Consider the following 20,672-nt stretch of genomic DNA (forward strand, 5'->3'; position numbering starts at 1 on the left):
GGCAGGATCGACTGGGTGCCGCTGGATTCAAGGGCTGGAGGGGCAGGACCCCAGGGGTCTGTGTGCACAGGGGTCTGCACAAAGGGCCGAGCCCGCCCCTGGCCATGACCGTGCACGTGGACGGCGCGTCTACAGACGAGACTAACTGGGAGAAGCAGGCTGCACAGAGCAAGGCACGTCAAGGGGGAAACGTCTCGTTTTTATGTCTGTGGCTGAAACATGAAGACCCAGCAGAGAAGGAATTCTATGGACCAGTCTGCCTCCAGCGTGGCTTCCAGGTGGTGACACCTTGTCTTCAGCTCATGCAGGTTTCAGGCTGAAAAAAGTGTCCAGAACAGGGTGGGGTGGGGAGGCCTTTCCTTTACCTGGAGGAATTGTGTCCCGTGAGGTCGCGGGTGGACATTTCCTCCCTGGTCTGTTCATCTGGCCAGTTGCAGCTGAGACTCGGGTGGGGACAGGGGTCCCGGGAGCAGTATCGCTGGGGGTGTGACCCAGGCCCAGGTGACACGATAGATGAGGGACTAATAGGCGAGACACGAGGCAAAATGGGACAGTTGTTCCTGGAAAACATCCTAAGCCCGTCTTATCCGGGTCCTCTCGTGAACCACATTGCAGCCCGTAATCGCACACTTTGCCTCCTAAATGCTCTCTATCCTGTGGGCAGGTAAAGCTGACAGTGCTGTGCTCTCTGACCTGCCGATGGGCGGACAGGGGCCCCGTGGACTTCGGCACCACAGGGGGCACTCCTGGCCCGTGTGGAACCCCCTGCATCTCATGGGCCAGACCTGCTCACGTGGCTTCTCCTCCCTCCTGAGTCACCCGTGGACACGGTCCCACGTGGCCGATGAGAAGCTGGGAGACCTGGCTGGACCCCACCCGACGCCGGTCCAGGGCCGTCCCTCCCATGCGCGCTTGCTTTGCCCGGAAGAGCGACAGCCAGCTTGTCACCCAGGTTTTCGTCTCTCTGGTCCCCAAACCCAGACTGGCCCCCACCCTGTCCCCATGAGCATCGCCACCGTCCGTCCTGCTGGCCCCTGGCTGGCCATGTTTGGCAGGGTCGCCGCGGCTTGGAGGCCACAAGAGTACTTCAGCATTGCTGGCTGCCCGCCGCCCCAGAGTCTCCTACCCCGGAGACCCCAGAGGCCCAGCAAAGCTGCCCTGGCCCCTCTCAGCAGCCGCTCGCGGCTCCTCCCCAGACAGTGAGGGTCCACCCCCTCTCCTGCCAAAGACCCCTCGTCCCTCCCTGGTGGCAGGAAGTCCCCGCGCACAGCAACCCCGGTCGGGGGGCAGCGACGGCTCAAACACTGTGAAGTAGGACCTGAGGCCTGTGCCCTGGCTGAGCGGCCGTGCTCTGCGGGTGGGCAGTGGCGTGGAGGACCACGCCTCTGTCACTTTGCATTAGTGACCCTCCCGGAAAATCCTGCCACAGTCGCGTGAACTTGTGTGAGAGCGTCTGTGACAAGTGCTGACCGTCTGTGTCGTCCTTACGACCTCGCGGCGCCCGATGAGGCCTCCCCGGACCCTGCCTCTCCTTTCCTGGGCAGAGGCGGTGCGAGGAATCCAAGGACCGTGGTCCCCGTGCTGCCGTCAGCTGAGTAACTAAGTAGCCCCGTCCCGGCCAGGCCACGGGGCCGGCCGCACCCTCAGTTTCTGAACCAGACGTAGACTCGGGGGCCGAGGTGGGAGGAGGGGCACGGAGAGCCTTCGATGGGGGTCTTGTGAGTGGCTGAGCGTCCAGCCCCCCTGGAGCACTTGGCCTCGGCTCAGGGGTAACGAGGGCCCAGCCCCTCGGGGCGGCCATCGGTCCCACGAGGCCCGGCCGCCTGCCCGCCCTCCTGCCCCTGTGCTCTGATCGTGTGGGGCTCAGGCGTGTGTCTGTGGTCCCAAGTGCAAGACCCTGGGCGGCACGGGAGGGCGGCCTCGGAGCCCCCGCTCCCCTGAGGCTCCCGTGTCACTGTGGGCTCCCAGCCTCTTCCCTGCAGCCACAGACATCACCCGGATGACCCACCCCTCGTCCCCTTCGTATCTCTGACCCGTCCACTGAGGACCCGAGTGTGTCCTGGGGCTTGTGCGTCCTACGTGGTTCCTTGTCACGTGGTGGAACCGGGAGGTAGTGAGGTCCCCGCCATCAACTTCCCATGCACGCGCTGTGTCCACGACGCCTGCCTTCCCGGGGCGGGTGGTGATCTGAACGGCGTGCTCGTGGCCGTCACGTCCATCTCTTCTTACAAGTTTAACGGTCGCCCCTTCCTGACGCCCTCGTTTTTTTTTTGACGCCCTCTTTTTTAACCACTGTGCACTCGCACGCACTTGGGTGCCGGGTGGTTCTCAGCATTGATGCTGCCAGTACCTGCGCAGCGTCATAGACGCTCTGGCGCCTCGTTGAACATCGCAGGATGCGTCACACAATTCCGACACCTCCTGGAGCGTAAGTGATGGCAACTTCACAGGCAATACACCCAGTCCTGCTTTTGTTTACTTGTATTTTTTTAGAAAGATCTGGAGGCATCCTAGCTTCTCCTGAAAAATGATTTCGAATTTGTTTTTAAAAACATGAAAAATACCTAGTTTGTTTGGGTTCTGAGGTACTTGATTTTCAAGTGGATATGATGCCAGTTTGTCTCCTTTGATCCCAGTGAAACCTTGTGAAAGGGAGATGATCGTTAATCTAGAAAGCCAGCAAAAAGTCTTCCTTTTTAATTTTGATGAATCTTCAGTCGATTCAGAGCATCCGGAAACATGAAGTAGAAACTGCTCGGCACGGAAGACCCAGGACAGAGTGTGTGCGTGTGCGTGTGTGCGTGCGCGTGTGCGTGCGCACCGTGGGGGAGTGTGTGGGAACGCGCCCACGTGTGTGCACAGTGGGAGGCCAGGGTCTGGAGGCGGCACCTGCACCCAGAGACACCCAGAGGCGGGAGGAGGGCCGCCCTCCGGCTGTGGTGCTCCCTGACTCGCGGCACCTGGGGTGAAGGCTCGGTCATCCTGCTGACCCAGAGGGAGCCCCAGCTGTGACCTCCAGCCCTGCCGGTTGCAGGGCTGAGGCCTCGCGCTGTCCCTGCCCACCCCTGCTCAGCCCTTCCTTCCCAAACGGAGCTCGGCCGAAGACCACAGACTCTCGGGACCCAGCTCGGCGCCCAGACAGCTCTGGCTTCGTCCTGGGACACAGGCAGTGCCCCTTGCGGGCTCACGACCGTCACCGCTCTTCCTTCGCCCCTTTAGGTGTGTTTAGCGAGGAGCAGAGCTTTCCTCAGTTCTCCCAGAGGGTGGAATTGAGACAATTTCCTCCTGCAAAATAAAGGCCTCTCTCTCTCGTGCGCTTGACGCATGAGGGCTTTTTTTAACAAGAAAAAAGGAAAAAAGGATACATTGCGTCCCTGCGGTTTGCAAGACCTTCTGGTAAAAACTCTGCAACAAAATGTATTTCTGTTTATTACGTGACGTTGCTGAGGACGCTGTGGCCGCAGAGGACGGGGAGAGACAAGGGCGCCCCGTGCACTAGCCAGCAGTCACCGGGGGAGTCAGAGCAAGCCTCGTAGGAGGTGCCAGGGGCCCGTTCGCTTGGCTTTCTTTCACTCTGAATTGGCTCTCGCATCCTAAGAAACTGTTTTAATATTGTGCTAATACTAAGTTCTTTCAGTGTTTCTTGTTTGATGACGAATACTTTTTTATCTAAAGCTTAAAAACCCCTGTTGTCTTAAAAATGTATTTAACCAATAATGTGAACTTCGGCACCAGTGCCCCCGAGCACACTGGGAAGCCGCAGCGGCAGCCCTTCGGGTGCGTTGGCCGGTGCCCGGGGTGGCGCCGGGCCAGTGTCTCTCAGGACCCCGCAGGCCACTCGGCCTTGAGTCTGCAGCGCACCTGCTGGGTCGCTGGTGCCGGGAAAGATGGGTCAGACTGACTCACAGTCGCCCTGTGCGGTGCTGGGCCCAAATGCACAGGCTGCCTCTGTCTGTGCTGTACATTCATGGTATCACCAGCTTCGACCGACTGCAGGATGACTTAAATGAGCACATACGTTCCTCACGTATCCAAATAGCTTCTCCAATAGAAAATGCCAGAAACCTCTCCCTGAAATCACACCCCGTCTTCTGTCCGGGTTTTATTTGCATCTGTTATAATTAATTCCTCAACTAGTCACATGCTTTTCGACCTGAGCACCGCACCTCATGTGTCTGTTCTCCTGGACCTTGACATGCGATCAGCAAAATGGGATTTGTAGAGAGCATTCCATTTTAAAAGCACTAGAGGGAGCTTCCTAGCTATTGGGGGATTTAAATAAATCCTTTTACCTTCAGTAAAGCCTGTTATAAGGTGAAGAGGACGCACCCCCCTCCCTCCAGCCCCGAGGCTCTGGTTTACCAACGCAGACTGTGTGTCTCGTGCACCTCAGGGTTACCAGGATGCCCGGGGTCACCGAACAGGATGCAGGGCCGTGCCTCCCCCCCCCCATAGAAGATCCTGCATGTGTGTTCTGCTAAAACTTCTCTCTCCACACACACTTCAGACAACTAACTCTCCTCCATCCTAACACGCAGGGAGACAGCAGCCGTCCACGTCGGACACTGATTCTACCTGATGAATCCATTGCTTCTCTATTTGCAGCGCCGTACGGTTTCATAAGCTTTAATTTGATTCCCTCCACTGTTGAGCCTTGGCTTCAGGCTAAGCGTGATCTGAGACGTGGTCCCCGGGCGTTTCACGTTCCCCAGACCCTGTCTAGGGAAAACCTAAGTAGGCCTTCTCCTTCCTCTGTCAGCGGTCGTCCGAAGGAGAGTGCAGTGAAGAGAGAGGTTTCGTCCGTAGCACCTGATCAGAGCGTCACCCGGTGGCCCTACAGTCTCCCCACAGAGCTGCCTTCGGAGGGGGCCTGCACGTGGCCCCAGGCAGAGCCCTGCAGAGTTGCTCCAGGGTGATGGAGGAGGGACGGGGGGTTCGGGACTTCATGCTGGTTCTCTTGTTCAGACCAGCCCTTCGGAGGAAAAGGGCTGTTGAAAGAGTCTTTCAAACCAGTTTCAAGGACTAAAGACGCTGCCCTGAGCAACCTTAAAAAGTGGGGGGTTAAGTCTGGACCCCTCAGATTTTGTTTTTAAAGGACTAGGATCGTCTCTGAGCTGATGAATCAACCTCCACTCCACACCTCGTTCTCCTGGCGTCCACGGGACGGGAGGACAGAGCTGCCCAGAGATAGCACTTCTCCCAGAAGGCTCTGCTCACAGAATCCGCGGGGTCACATTCACTGAGCAGCTAATACGTTCTGCGCATCGCGCGGTCACCACGCGCTGACTCGCGGCTCCCCGCGAGGCCCCTCGCTGCTCTGCTCCCACTGGAGCTTCACGCCCGCCCCAGACGCGCCCAGGTGGAGTTTTCTGTGTCCTGCCCACAGCCGGGCCTCTTCACGCTTGGAATTAAACTGCAGCAGCAGCAGCTCCGTGCTGCGTCCAGAGGGGCCACCCTGACCCGGCAGCTGGGTGTTTCTGGGGGGACGAGAACTCAGGTCTCGGGTGGGACACCCCCTCCCTTGCTCGCTCTCCACGTAGGACTTCACTTTCTTAAGGCAAACCTGTGGTTTGAAGAAGCCCATTTCCGTGTTCCTTTGGGGAGATGAGGAAGCAGGTTCCTGGCACAGGGGCCCCTCGGGGGGCTGCTGCGCACGTGGCCGGGGGACCCCCCCCCGTAGCTCCTCTTTCACCCATTGTTTCAGGCTGTTCTGGACTCACAGGTCCCCCCCAAACAAGACTGTACATCTTGTGACCTTGTCAACTTTCGAAAACTTCTGACACCTTCAGAGGAGCCTTCAGGCAAACAGGAGACCCTGTCTTCCACCTGGACGAGTTTCTCGGCGAATCCCCCAGAAAGAAAGACTTCCTAGAAAGACTTTGACTTAAGAGTCGGGGGGGCTTGGGGTGTTCCCATACCCGACGGAGGGCGTTCATTGTCTGGAATGGCCAGCTTAGATGTGATGAGCTCATGCCACACTGTCCCCACACCTCGAGGCGCTCGGACTGGCCACCGTGCTGGCCGAGGGGGGTCAGCCCGGATCCTGGCCTCCCGGTCTCAGCGACTTACTGCCGGATTCCCAATACTCGTGGCAGTTTCCCTGATGCGAGCACAGCACCTCCCACTTCAGGCACCCTCTCCCTGAGACAGTGTGTGGTCCCCCCACCTTCCCTCCCACCCTCATCCGTGTCCCCAGCGGCATCTCCCTGCCACTCGGAAAAAGGCGCTGGCGGCTCAGCTGTCACCCACGTGGGCCTCAGGCCTCCAGGATGAACCAGGGCACTAAGGCTGCCGTGGCCTTGGACGTTTTCAGGCGCGCCTCCCAGCTCCCGGCCAAGGGCAGGGCTGTGCACACGCAGGTGTGATGGAAGTGGGAGACCAGAGCCGTCCTGGTGGCCACCAGCCCGGTCTCGCTTCCACATCTGGGTCCGATGAGCATGGCTACCTGCTCTGCGTGACCGGGACGAGCCTCAGTTTCCCCTGAACAGGGAGTGGTGACAGTTCTGGCACCATGAGACAAAATGCTGCACGTGACATGCGCTTACTGGGGGTTGGTGGGGGGTCCCGGCTGACTTCAGAGGTGCGCCCCGCCCAAGCCCCCAGCATTTGACAGGATTGCACAGCAGACGTGAGATGCTCCCCTCGAACCGTAAGAAGCTCGCGAGCTCGGGACCCGGTCTCATTTGTTGTCCAGCTACCAAAGGACCTAGCAAGGTGCAAAAACAAGAACATACGCGGAATCCGTAAGGTTACGTTTTTAAACTCAAATAGTAGTATTTCTGTGGCACCCAAGTCACCTGGTGTCAGGTGGGTGCGTCTGTAGGAGGGGATCTAGGCCGCACGACTAACCGGTGAGCACGTGGGGCGTCCTGACCTTTTCTTAACATTTGGAACACACTTCTAACAGGCAGGGAACTCTGCCTTTAGAAGCCAGTATTTAGATGTATAAGATTAGTTCTCTGAATAAAAATCCTATGCAATAGAAATTGAAGTTTATATGCTACTTCCTATGACTTAAAACATTGTTGGGGGGACTTCCCTGATGGTCCCGTGGTTAAGACTTCGCCTTCCAATGCAGGAGGTGAGGGTTTGATCCCTGGTCAGGGAATTAAGATCCCACATGCCTCGCGGCCAAAAAACCGAAACATAAAATGGAAGCAATATTGTAACAAATCCAATAAAGGCTTTAAAAATGGTTCACATCAAAAATATCTTTAAAAAAAATTCGTGGGCGTTCCCTGGTGGCCTAGTGGTTAGGATTCCGGGCCTTCACAGCTGTGGCCCGGGTTCAAGCCCTGGTCGGGGAACTGAGATCCCGCAAGCCCGCAGCACAGCCAAACAAAATAAAAGTCTTAAAATGCCACCAAAAAAAATAATAAAATCAAGAAAGCCTCAGTCGCTCCTGGCGACAGCTTGCTGTGGGTATCTATATGGGCATCTGATAACATTTTTCAGCCCAGCCTTCTTGAATCAATGCTAATGAAAGCCGCCTTGCCCTGTTTTCTTGTGTGAACCCTGAAACTGCCTGCCAGCCGGGCAGCTGAGGGATGACTGTCGTTGTCATTTGGCCGCTGGGCCCTGAGGGACCCCGGCAGCAGGCGAGGGACGCAGAGCGCGGGTTGTCTTGTGCCTGAGCTCAGCCCCGTTTGTGTTTGTTGCAGGCGCTAAAGAGATCGACATTGCCGCGACGCTGGAGCACTTGAGGGACCAGAGGCCACGCATGGTTCAGACAAAGGTACTGTCGGCCAGTCCTCGGGGCTGCCAGGGCTTTGCGGGGGTGGGTCTTTGTGTGGAGGTTTTCTCGAGAGGAGCGAGGGTCAGGCCGGCTGGCCTCCTCCCAGGCCAGGGCTGCACGGGGCAGGACGCGGGCAGCGCCTCCCTGCAGGGTCGAGGGCAGCTCCGGCAGCAGCCAGACATTTCAGCCTGAGCAGGTGCAGTCGGACCTCAGGCCCTGGGAAGTCTCCATGTGCCAGGTTTGGGGAGGGAGGGAGAACGTTGCAGTTTTATAGTCAGAGGTCAGTGATAAACGCCGGCACCCCTGCATGGAATGTTCTGTGTTCATGCAACCTTCTGCCCACCTCCCGTATTTCCAGCTCCCACAGCTGCAGCTCTGCCGTGCGGTCATCAGGACAGTGGTCACCAGAACGTCCCCAGGTGCTGCTGGGTCCCTGAGCACGCTGAGTAGCTCGTGTGCATACTTATTAAAAAGGCCAAGTCTGCAGCAAAAGAGCAAAGACAAAAGATTCCTGGTTGGCCTTGGGTTAACCAGAGCTAGAAACAGGTCACTGTGATGACCCATTCTCTCAGCATTCCAGACATATCTGTGTCCAGCCACAAACACTCCCACACACCCTGCAGCCATAAAATAGAAAATCTTCTTCTCAGTGTGGAGTCCCGACCCTCCGCTGCCGTTAGCGCCTCCACCAAAGGCCACAAATGGTGCAAGATGCCCTTGCAAAACCGCTGCTCTGTACTTGAGGAGACTTCAAGCTACCGTAAGCTCTCCTGCGAGATCAAGCTGGGCTGTGCTTTGGTGCCTGGTGGTGACGATTCTGGGGCCCCAGTCATCCCGCCTCGGGGTCTCACTGTCCCCCACAAAGGGCAAGCAGTTGTACGCCGTCCCTCCCTCGCTGTCACTGCGAAATCAAGCAGGACAGTGCAGTGTCTGAGCCTGAGGGAGAGACAACAGTGTAAGTGCCGCCCGCTCCTTTGAGGAGGGAGAAGCCAGGAGCCTGGTGAGTCCAGCGAGCACACTGTGACCTTGGAGATCACTGCAAGGGCCCTTTGGCTGGTTCCGCGTTGTCGAAGCCCCAAGCACTGAGGCAAAACCAGCTTAATTCTCCTGTAGAATCAGAAACCTCTTCTGAGTAGGACCGGAGGAAACACTCAGCGGTCAGGATCTCTGCCCAGCCCTGCCCTGTCCAGCTGGCGATCACAGCTGCCCTGATCTCTTCCCGCATCTGGGCTGGGGCGGGGGGAAGCGGCTTGACGACACCAGCACCGACGGCCCCTCTGTCCCTCCGCTTTATTTCGGGCCCTAGAACGTGCAGCATTGTCACCAGACCCTCCTGTGGGATGAGTCACTGCGCACTGCATGTTTCCTTAGATTTTTTGAAATCTGAAATTATTTCAGACCTGCAAACACTTGCAGAAAAAATACAAGTAATTCCCGTGTGCCCTTCACCAGCTTCGTAACCGCAGGGGACAAGCGAGGCCAGGCAGCCGGCGCGGATCCGATGCCGCTGACTCACGTACGGCCCGCGTCAGATCTCCCAGGGGCCTTTCTCTGGAGCAGGGTCCCTTCCAGGAGCAGCCACACGTGCGCTCACTGGTCACGTCCCCCTCGCCTCCTCTGGTGGACGGCACCGTGGCCTTGAGGACCGGCCGGGTCTGGTTGTGCTTCTTGGACTGTCTCTGGCTGGGGTGTGTCTGGTGGTCCCGTGATGGGGTCCGGGTGTGCGTCTTGACAGGAGCGTACTGGAGAAGGTGTGTGACCTCGCTGGAGAGGTGAGCTCGGCCCCTGGGCTCAGGGCGCGGCCGCCAGCATTCCCCGCTGGTCACTCTTTCTCCGTTGGCAGTGGTGGCGTCCCGGGGAGAACTGGACCCTGCTCACACCTGTTTGTTTGTGGTTCAGCTTTACCACAATGCGGTGCTGTCCCAGTGCCCCGTAGCCCACGGGTTTAGCGCCCGTGGGACTGACCGTGCTGGGGGTAGTGGCCTGGTCATCCAGAAATGCGGGCTTGGTTCACTGTCCTGGACGGTCTGGGCCCTACATGGCCACCGGCAGCTGCACAACTTCACACGTCCCAGAACCGTGGCTGGGGCAGCAGGGGCGACTTACAGCCAGGAATGAAGAGCTGATTCTGTCTCTGGTCAAATCTGCCTTCCGTGTCACACCGTTGACCGCTGTGTGAATAATGCTCAGGACCCTAAATTCAAACCCGTCGCTTCCCTCCTTGCAGCTGGGCCCCTCCCAGGCAGGCCCGTCCGCCCCCCAAGACACACGGACTCTGGGATGGATCTGGGCAGAGTTATTGAGAAGACGGAGCTTCTCTCTAAAACAGAAGAGAACATTTCCTAATACATTACAAACCCCATTCAGCCCTCTGTGGTCTGCAGCCCGTTGGCCAGAACGAGCCCAAAGGGGTGGTTTTCCAGCCCCACCTGGAGGAAGGGGCCCTGCCCTGTGTTAGCGTCACGTACCTTATAGTCACTAACATTCTGATTTCTTTAAGTGACAAAGGGACACTAGTGGCCAGAGGATTTTGCCCCGACATTCTGGTGCTCCCAGACGGCAGAGGCTGGCAAGCTGTGGCCTCCTGTGTGGATGGACTGCCCCGGACACCCGCCCTTTTCCTGGGCTGCGTGCGAGCTCTCCGAGGCTGCCGGGCAGAGCAGAAATTCAGCTCCTGGAGCCTCAGGGATAACGCACAGTAAACACACAGGCGCCCCCGTTCTTTCTTCATCGATGGCTGCTCTGCCCAGCATCTCACTCCGTGAAACTGAGCTTTCCCTGAAGTTCAATTTAACAAAAACGTAGGACATTTCCTCGGACAAAACAGCGCCGTAAACCTGAATGCTGTTTCCCACGAGCCACGAGAAGGTCGACCACAGTCTGTTCATTTGAACCCATTTAGTCAAATCGCATCATTTGAGCTGAATACAGTCAGAACAGTTAACAAGCTCTGAGCTCGTTGAGGCCGGGGCCTGGGGCAGCCACGGAGCCCCGACGCCTAGCCGGGCACAGAACTTCATTAGGTTGTAAAAAGTCACAGAGAGCTGTTTCCACCCGGAAGCAAGCTCTCAGTCAAACCAACCACGGATGCCTGGTGGACGGCTGTGCCCCGTCAGACACTCAGAGGACAGACCCAGCGCTGCGGGTGGAGGCAGCACAAGGGCAAGAGGACATCCAGGCAGAGGTGTCACGTGGGTGCGTGACGTCCACCCGACCCCGTCACTGTACGTCCATGACAGGCCCAGCAAAACGCTCATTTTTAGGAAGAGAGGTGAAGTCAGGGGCTGCAATTAAAATAACACACTTCAGAAGATGAGTGAAGCTGTCCTCCGTGTGTGTCTTGTAAACAGACTCCTTCCTTCCCCTTCAGTGCATCTCCTGAAAGAAACGTGCCCTTTTAATCAAAGGCCTTGACACTTGCTTTTCCATCAAAATTTCCTCTTACAGTTGTCGCTTAGAAATAAAAGCCATTCGACTTGTGTGTTCAATCACCTCCAAGTAATGATGTCACGTTTGCCCCCTTGGGATACACACAGGTGTGTCCATGTGGTCTCTGTGCACTGCCTCCCCCCCACCCACCTGTCCCCTTTCTGCACTTTGACTTCACCCCTGTGTTTCCCGCTGCTTGGGTCTGCCCCTGACACCCCTACTTGCCTTCCTGGAGGTGTGTTTACGCCTCCCAGTCTCTGTGTGTCTCTCTCTCTGTCTCTGTCTTTCTGTCTCTCCCTCTGTCTCTGTCTGTCTCTCTGTCTCTGTCTCTTATCCTTTTTCTTTTTTTTTTGCAGTACGCGGGCCTCTCACTGCTGTGGCCTCTCCCGTTGCGGAGCACAGGCTCTGGACGCGTAGGCTCAGCGGCCATGGCTCACGGGCCCAGCCGCTCCGCGGCCTGTGGGATCTTCCCGGACCGGGGCACGAACCCGTGTCCCCTGCATCTGCAGGCAGACTCTCAACCACTGCGCCACCAGGGAAGCCCTCTGTCTCTCTGTCTCTGTCTCTGTCTCTTCGTCCCTCTCTGTACTTCTGTCTCTCTGTCTCCCACCCTCCCCATGCACACACATGTACACACGTGCACACGGCACGCGGGCCCTGTGCCCCATCTCTGTCTCTGGTGTCCGAGGTCAGGGGTGGAGCTGGGAGAGGGCATTCCGTCCTGACCCCTTTTAGGGCCGCACCGCCCAGTCCTGTGTGGACGCAGGGCTCGGACGTCCTGCCTCGGCGGCTCCTCACGCGGAGGGGCAGGGACCCTGGGAGAGACAGCGGACCGTGTCCCGCGGGTCTCCTGTGTTTAGCACGTATTCCTGCTTAGAGTACCCCAGCCCTCTCTCTGATGTCCTATCCTTGCAAACGCGGTCAGCTCAGATGTGTTACAGCCAGGACGCCCCGAGTCCTCCCTGCTCAGACGGCTCTTGTCCTGAGCTTGAGTCCAGGCCAGAATGGTCACCTTGTCACTTATTGAATTGTATTCATTAAGTGCAGCTGCTGCCTTTATGTTAATGGTTTTCTTAAAGTAAATTTCTGTCTTAAAAGGACTTCAAACGCTAGGTTCTTCCCGATTTCTGGCGTCCCCACCCAGGCATCTCAGCTAAGGCGACGCTGCTCAAAATGTGGGCCACACACAGTCCCCACCTGTGACAGGGGAGCAGCTGGGGGGGCAGCTGGCGCCGGAGCCTTCCAGGATGACGGCCGGGCGCTGACAGCCCCTCTCGCCGCGGCCCAGCCCCGAGGGCCCCGCCTTCCGGGCTTTGCCGTCAGAGCCCCGCCTTCCGGGCTTTGCCGTCAGAGCCCTCTCGGTAGCTTAGCGGGGACCATCGCGTGGACCCCGCGGACCTGCATCCCCTCCGCCCCACGGTCTCCCCAGCAGCGGCGTAAACTGCACCTGCTTCGTCCCACAGCCCGGTCCTCTGTGTGGTCCTGTGAACGGAGAGTGTTTAAATGATTACAGTCAAGACACAGGGGCAGGTCTGCCTTCGCCTTTGTCACTTCACGTGGTGGCAGAAATGCTGGCTTTCTTATTAGACACTTTTCTATAAAATAATTTACTTCTCTTTGGCATTGGGTGTTTTCCGGTGTCTTGTATAAGCAAGGCCACAGTGCGTATCTCTTGCTTGTCCATTTCTCCCTTTGAAGACAAGCTCTAGGGTGGATTCCCGTATAAACACGCGTGGGAAATGTACAGTGAGATTCCCAAAGAGCCCCCTTCATGTTTTCACATTTTTGAGTCATCACGGACCTTGGTCTGCCCGTCGGCAAGTCATCGTTTGGGAGGAGGCGTCCGATGGGGTTGCTCCCGTGTCTTGGACCAAGTCCTGCATGTGACACACCCTGCTGGGCCGACCGCTGGCTCAAGAGACGGCGGCGCGGGGCGGCTTCCCCAGGGCACGTCGGTCCTGGTGGCAGCAGGCCTGAGCACCAGGCCTCGAGGGGAGGAGAGGGCCCGTCCGTGCGGGAACACGGTGCTGGGGTGTGCTGGGCCCACGTGGGCGCGCCTCCTGCTGCACCAGCCCTGAGGGGGTCCCTGCACATGGGCCGGGAGGCTCTTCCGCGGGAGGATCCACCGTGTCCGTGGGAGGCTCGTGGCCGCCAGCAGAGGCTCCGAGTTAGAAACCAGCAGATCATCCCTTCAGTGTCAGGTCAGGGGAGCACTGGTGAGAAACTGGCCTTTGTCCCAAAGTGAGCGTTAAATTAGGTTGACTCTCTGCTGTTTTATGTTTTTAGCTAGTTTATTTATTTACTATCAATTTTTTAATTGTTATACAATTTTCAAGGTTACCTTCCACCTACAGTTGTGTCAGAGAGCTGGCTTTGCTCCCTGTGTTGTGTGGTCCACTCTTGAGCCCCTTCCACCCAGTAGGTGCAGCTGCCACTCCCCACCCTTGTGTCGCCCTCCCCTCCCCTCCCCACCCTTGTGTCGCCCCTCCCCTCCCCTCCCGCTGGAATCCACAAGTCTGTTCTCTACATACGTGCTTCTTTTGTGTCTGCTGTTTCAACTGGAGCTAGTTTCTATGTTTCTATTACACACTGGCCTTTCAAAGTGGAAACTGATCATTCTTTTCGGCTTTGGACTCAAGTCTATTTATGACTGGAATTATCAAGTATTTAAGCCATCAGTAGGGCTTTCCTTCATCAAAAATCCTTAGCTAGGTGATCATTTGCATAGTTCATTATTTTTGTGACTTCTTTGGTGTAGTGGGAAGTGCTTGATAACACTACTTTTGAGTGTTACATGCAGAGTTTGGGAGCAGGGGTGGACCCAGGAGCCCGGGAAGCCCTGCGGGAGAGGTGGGCTCATCCTCTGTCTGCCGCGCCCTGGTCTCTGGAGGAGCGGACGGTCCCGACACCCTGGACTCGCCCCTCGTTTCTACCCAACAGTCCTGGCAGGTTTCAGCTGCACGAGAGGCGTGTCCCGTCCGTGGTGCGCTGGCGTCTGTGAGCACGTGTGCGCGCATGTCTTAAGTTGGGACGGTTGAGGGTGACGTGAGGGTTCCTAGCAAACAGAGTGGAATCGGGTTGAGCTGGGTGACGGGTGGATTTCCAGAGCGGCGAAAGCACCACCCTTTACATCCTGAGGCCAGGGAACCCCGAGGGGTCGTGATTGTGACCGTTTTCGTGGCGAGTCTAGGAAGGACCGGCAGCTGCATCCAGCCCCACCCATCGGGGAGTCCGCGCATTGGGCGCTGCCGTCAGAAGGAGCCTGGCGGGGTGCGTGGAGCCTCAGGCAGCCGTTGTCCCGCTCATGTGTCTACTGGCAGCTTCTTGCAGCCATAAAACATGAGACTTTCCCACACGAAGAGTGTGGCTCGTCGGCCTTGGGTCTCATCCTGCAAACCAGTGCTCTGTTCTCCTTTCCACGGAAATCTGCGACCTTTCCCTTTTTCTCCTAAACAGTTTCTTTCTGCAGAGTAACACACGGGAGCCCAAGGCTGGCGTAGAAGGGACCCCCGCTCACATCTCCTTCCTTCTGTCCCTCCAGGAGCAGTTCGAGTTTGCGCTGACGGCCGTGGCCGAGGAGGTGAACGCCATCCTCAAAGCCTTTCCCCAGTGAGTGCGTTTCCCGAGGCCCCGGGGAAAGCCGTCTGCAGTCACGGGACGACTTAACCACGTCTCCCAGTGCAGCTGCCTCGTAATCGGGTCCTTAAGACTCTGTAGTCAGTGCAGTTTAGCAGTTAAAATGTGTATTTTTGTTCAACCAGACAATAATAAAGAGAGATCTGTGGGAAGATGCAATTACCGGGGGCAATCAGTTCATCTATTTTCACTTTCTTGAAAAAAAAATTTATTTTTCCTTAAAGCACCCATCCACATTCTTAACCGCAATCATGTCGTACTGATGGTGCAGTCAGCGTGGGCCCCGGAATAGAGTTGGCTCGTGACCTGTCACTTCCTGAAGGAGTGTCAGCTGTGCAGGGCGGGGCCCGGAGAGGCCATGAGGCGCCGAATGGAGGCCGCCGGCTGTAAGAAGCTCAGTCGGCGTTTGTCTCGCCAACCGTTTATCACTGGAGACACCGCGGCTTATTCAGGAGTTAGGTGGACAGGATGGTGACGTTCTGCAGCTTTGGGGCAGATAATAAGAAAGTCGTCCCAGCTCTTCGTTTGATCCCGCCGCTCAACAGCCTCCCCGCCCAGCACTGTCGACGGCCCCTCCCGACCTTCCACCCCCGAGGATGGGCAGGGCCGCTGGGGGCAAACACTTTCCCACCCAGAGTGCCTGCTCCCAGGCCAGCCACCGCAGGGACGCCTCACCTGGGCAAGGTAGGGGGCGAGCCCCAAACTCCAGACACGGTTATGAACTACAAATAGGTATTTACACAGACGCAGCTAAACGCTTCCCTGCAGGGCGACCAAAATCAGAGGGGGTGCGGGGCAAAGCTGGGCACTCGGCCAGCTCCCGGCAGCACCCGTGGTCCCCTCTCCGGGAAGGCTCGGGCCCTGCTGGCGTCCAGAGAAGACCAGGGGTGCTTTCACCATGGGAGGAACGCAGGGAGACCCGCATTTTTTTTGCTTTTTACCTATGTGGGATCATAGCAGCTGGGGAAGAGGGATGGCCCGGGCTGCCCCCAGGGCCCAGACTGTTCTTCTCTTTGCCTGCCCCCTTGTCTGATGTCACGGAGACACACACATCTAGCAACGATCTGGATTTGCCAAAATACCACTTGAGCGCCAAATGTACCACCCCCGCCCCGAAACAGAGAATGCGCTTCCTTAAACTGAAGACGCGTAAACATCTGGGAAGGTGTGCAGGCGGCCCTGGGTGTCGCTGGTCTCGTTTTAGGGAACAAGACGCTCCCCGGTCACCCTGGTACCTCTGCTTCCCGTGCTGCACACCGTTCTTTCCATCTTAAATAGGTGTTACGTCTCAGAAGACAGGAGAATAGGGAAAGCGGCCGGCTGAATGGGGAGAAAAATGCCAAAATGTTGTTTGTGTCTTTAAATGGTGTTGTCATGTATATCTGCTTTAATATCTATAATTTCTTTCCCAACGTTGTTTCTCTCTATCTGGAATCTAAATAATTAATAGAAACTAGTTTATCTGAATATAGGAAGCATATAACTACTTGTAATTTCTAACTTCTTATGTTTCTTCAGTGTGAGATATATAAATATATTTAATTGTGTCCGATTAAACTTCTGATTTCACATTTGAATGGTCGTTATTTGGGATGAGAGAGCAGTTTTTTCCCATCCGTCCTGTTTCCTGAAGGTGCGGGCGTTTGGATTCCTGAAACAACGTGTGTGTATTCCTTAGAACTCTATACTGAGTTGCTATTTTATTTGCAGAGTTGGGTGTGTACAGGGGGGTGTCGAGTGTCACTGAGATTTTATTCATTAAAGAGTGATTTTTAAAAAGAAGTGATTAAACAGGGGACTTCCCTGGCCGTCCAGTGGTTAAGACTCCGCACTTCCACTGCAGGGGGTGCGGATTTGATCCCTGGTCGGGGCACTAAGATCCCGCATGCCGCACGGCGCGGCCAAAAAAATAAAAAATAAATAAAATGAAAAATGTTTTTTAAAAAGTGATTAAAGGATCTCAGTCAAAAGAGGGGAGTGGTCTGTGCTCTGTGCGTCCCTGTCCCCTCTTTAGTGCGTGCCTGCCCAGGGAGTGTCGGGGAGCAGTGGTGGCCCTTTCTTTGCTGCCTTCAGAAGAGAGGGGGCCCTCCACCACTTCACAGAGACACGGGCTGTCCCAGGAGCCTCAAAACTGGAGAACACGCTGGGAGCAGTCAAACCCTGGCCGCGGAAGGACAGCGCTGCTGGGTGTGACCTGGCAGCTTCCCTCTTGTCCTGTGCTGGTCTATCTCGGCTGGCAGTAGCAAGACACGTGGCCTGTGGTGTCCGACTAAATGCTGGTGTTTGTATGTCGAGAAATCCGACCCCCGATCTCAACCGATGGGCGTCCACTTGCACTCTGCTAGCTAGGCCCCACCAGCATCTCCTTGCCCGAGTTTGCTTCTTGTTAAAATCCCGCCCAGGCATCCAGGAAGCTTCTGCTTTCCGTGTGTTGGAAAGTTGCTGTCACTGTTTCATACAAGCGCACATAGCAATGGGTGACACTTCTCGTGATAAACACGTGTCAGAATCTGCATGTGACATAAAGATGCCCCTCCGGCCAGGAATATCGAGGGATGCTGGGAGAAACGGACCTTGCAAACGTTGTGCGTAGGCAGCTCCAAAGACAGGTGGGATATGGAAGGACCTGTGTGGGCAGCGTGATCGCTGCTGAACCCGAGGGGGCGGAGGCCCGGGTCCACGCGGTCCACTTGGGGTCAGCGCAGGGGGTGCTGGGAATGCATGCAACCGGCACCAGTAAAAACACACAGCCTTCCCTGTTGTGGATGCCACGGAGCTAACGGATCCTCGCAGGAGGCCGGCTTCGGTTTTGTGGGATTCCTGCATCCGTGGCCGACCCGTGGTTCCAGCTTGAACACGGGTTGTTTTCACCTTAACAGGTGGTGTGGTCAGAACTCCCCTGCTCACCAGTGGCGCCAGCTACCTCTTTGTGGAGCTGGATCGTGGTTCTGGGGCCTGGAGGAATGTGTCCTCTGTTTTCGTGTGCTGTTCAGATGTGACCCTTGCAGACACCACTCGCGTTTAAGTCTAATCGCATTAGCGGTGTCTTCTCCAGCCCTTACTTCAAGTCTAGACGATCAACCGGACAAACGTAAATCATTGACTTGTCATATTTGCTCCTTTCTGTGATGTAAACACACCCACTATGAGTGACTTTAATGTGGACTCCCTAGATGAAAAGGATTACACAAGAAGACAGCTATAGAGTCGTGAGAGTGAAATGTAGTTCACACAATTAGGAAGCGATAAGTTTTGAGTATTCCTTACCTGTGTATTAATCTAGTTTGTCAGTTAATATGATTGAATTTTAATAGTGGCTATATTTAACAACCAGCTCATAAAAGTCCTAAAAAGTTAACAGTCTGGTCCTGCAAGTGTACACAAGCTGGCTGTGATATGCCCCTGCCTCGGAGCCACAGAAGGAGGGAGGAGTTTGAAGAAGGGCCAGCCCCGCCGTCCAGCCAGAAGAAGACAGGCGCCGTCTGCGGGGCTAGGGCTGGTTCCCCACGTCCACGGGGCACAGGGAGTCCTTGCTGAAAAGCGAGGTGAAAATCTGATCCGACCCCGACAAAACCCTGAGCTCCCAACCTCAGGGGAGGCAAAACCACTTGGATGGACCCTGTGCAACCCCCAGAGGAGATGCCCGCATGACAATGAGCTCTTCATGAAACGTCGCGCAGCACAGGAGGAGATGCAGCGCAGCTGGCGAGGGTCCCTGCTGTGGAGAACCGCGGTAACGCGACAAGGGGAGGTGGTGATGGGCTTAAGCATCTTAAATGGCTTAAAGAAGAACAGCGCGAAAGAGCAAGTGGCTTTGAAACAAAACCAACAAACAGCAAAACAGAGTCACAGAAACAGAGCAAACGAGTGGTTGCCAGAGGGGAAGAAAGCGATGGGTGCGGGAGATGAGGAGGGACAGCTTCCAGTTACAAAGTAAGTGGGTCACAGGGCTGAAATGCACAGCGTGGGGAATGCAGTCAGGAACTAGGTAACGTCATCGTATGGTGACACGTGGTAACTAGACGTCCGTGGTGATCATTTTGAAGTACAGAAATGTCGAATCACTATGTTGTGTGACAGGAGCTTACAGAGCATTGAAGTCAGTTATACTCCAAAAACCGAAAGACTCGTAGAAAAAGAGATCAGATTTGTGATAACCAGGGGCGGGAGGTGGGAGGGAGGGAAGTCGGATGAAGGCCGTCAGAAGGTACAAACTTCCAGTCATAAGGTAGATGAGTCCTAGGGGTGTGATGTACAACACGAGAAGTAGAGTTAACGCTGCTGTGTGCTGTAGAGGAGGATCGTTAAGGGGTAAATCCTGACACTTCTCATCACAAGGAAGAAGATGTGTCTATTTCTTTTATTTTGTGTCTACCTGAGATGAGGGCTGTTCACTGAACTTACTGCGGTCGTCGTTGCATGACGGATGTGAGTCAGATCGTTGTGCTGCACACCTTACGCTTACACCATGCTGTTTGTAAATTATATCTCAATAAAACGGGAAAGAAAAAGTAAAAGAACCCAACCAAACTTTTAGAGGTGAAACCCAAGGGGAGCAGTTATTGGGAAACGAAGGAGAGCTCGCTCTCGAGACACAGGCTGTCCGGGTGAAACGGAGGGTTGGGAGCCGCTGAAGCCGGAACGGTGGACCGGAAGGCGGAGCTGGACACGCGAGGTGAGAACGTGCAGGAGAGGCTCGGACACGGCGCGACCTGAACGTGGCGCCGAGGGTCTGAGGAGCGGCCGGTCTCCCCAGCGGGCAGGGCGCCCGTTCTGCTTCCTGGCGCTTCCGTCCCAGGCCCGGCTCAGCCAGGACAGCTGGGACCTCGGCACCCATCCCGACGGGAGCTCCCGATCAGAGCCCGCAGTGGGCACCTGTTTGAAGTTTTATTATCGAGATGAGACTTCCGTCTCAAGTGGCACCAGAGACCCGGGCTGTGCGTCTCCCAGCCACAGGAGGGCTTTCCTCCCTGACAATACTGACACTTAGTGTGCACGAAGTGTATACCCCGCTCAGCGGGGCGCGGGTACAGCGGGAGCTACCGTCCCTGGTCTTCAAGACCAGCTAGAAACACGGGGACCCGGGAGGCTACGGGGCAGCCTGTGAGGCCTCCTGGACCCGAGTCCTCACCAGGTGCCAGTGAGGAGGGACAGGCAGGGGACAGTCACCCCGCTTCACAGGGGGCGGGGCCCAGTGGCTCTCAGAGCGAACGTGGACGGCACAGGCTCTGAATTCGTCCCGACCCTCGGCCACTCCCCCGGCGTGTCTCTCTGGGCACAGAGCATGTCCTGGGGTGGGGAGGTCTGACCGTTCACCTTTGCGACACCACGGGGCTTAACCGTCAAGCGACTTAGGGATGCGTTCCTATGAAATTGTTGCTTGAGACTAAGGTAAATTTTACAAGCGGTTAGAGGCGATCTTACAAAGAGAAAACAAAAGCTCTACGTGCTGCAGTTCTGTCACCTAGGCACGTCACGGCGTGCTCAGTGCGTCTCTCCACAGTGACACCGTGAATCTGTGTCGGGGCCGGAGTGGGTTCCCTGGAATTCCTGGAGAATGCACACGTGGGCTCACCTCCACGCACCAGCTGGCAGATCAAGCCTTGTTAAAAATGCCTCACTCTCCTGGGAGTTCTGAGCCCTCGTGTGGGGACATGGCGGTCCCTGGGGCAGCCCACAGCCTGACTCTACGAGCCTGGGCCTGTCCTTATCACACTCTGCTCTCAGCCTCCAGCCCCACCCACACCCACACTAACTGCATCATTTCTGCACCGCAACCTGCCCTCGGGCGGGCACGGTAGGCACTCGAACAAATTCTCCATCCTCTCCTGAGACCCACCCCCAGGTCACGGGGAGCCAGCACTGCCCTCTC

The 20,672-nt window shown here is 56.4% G+C and overlaps 1 protein-coding gene across 11 annotated transcripts in view; it reads left to right on the plus strand.

The window, feature by feature from the left end:
* The window catches only part of PTPRN2 (protein tyrosine phosphatase receptor type N2), a 692,817-nt gene extending 676,440 nt beyond the window's left edge, over nt 1-16,377 (plus strand). For 8 of the 11 annotated variants that reach the window (XM_049715043.1, XM_049715044.1, XM_049715042.1 and 5 more), the window contains 3 exons: nt 7,662-7,735; nt 14,706-14,773; nt 15,025-16,377. In XM_049715043.1, coding sequence (XP_049571000.1) covers nt 7,662-7,735; nt 14,706-14,773; nt 15,025-15,043 — 161 coding nt within the window. In that variant the 3' untranslated portion in view covers nt 15,044-16,377. Of the gene's footprint in view, nt 1-7,661; nt 7,736-14,705 lie in introns of those variants that run through there. The other 3 variants (XM_049715040.1, XM_033408325.2, XR_007479336.1) reach the window with 2 other exon arrangements.
* The last annotated feature ends 4,295 nt before the right edge of the window (nt 16,378-20,672 follow it).

Source organism: Orcinus orca, chromosome 9 (assembly GCF_937001465.1).
Source record: "Orcinus orca chromosome 9, mOrcOrc1.1, whole genome shotgun sequence".
Taxonomy (NCBI): domain Eukaryota; kingdom Metazoa; phylum Chordata; class Mammalia; order Artiodactyla; family Delphinidae; genus Orcinus; species Orcinus orca.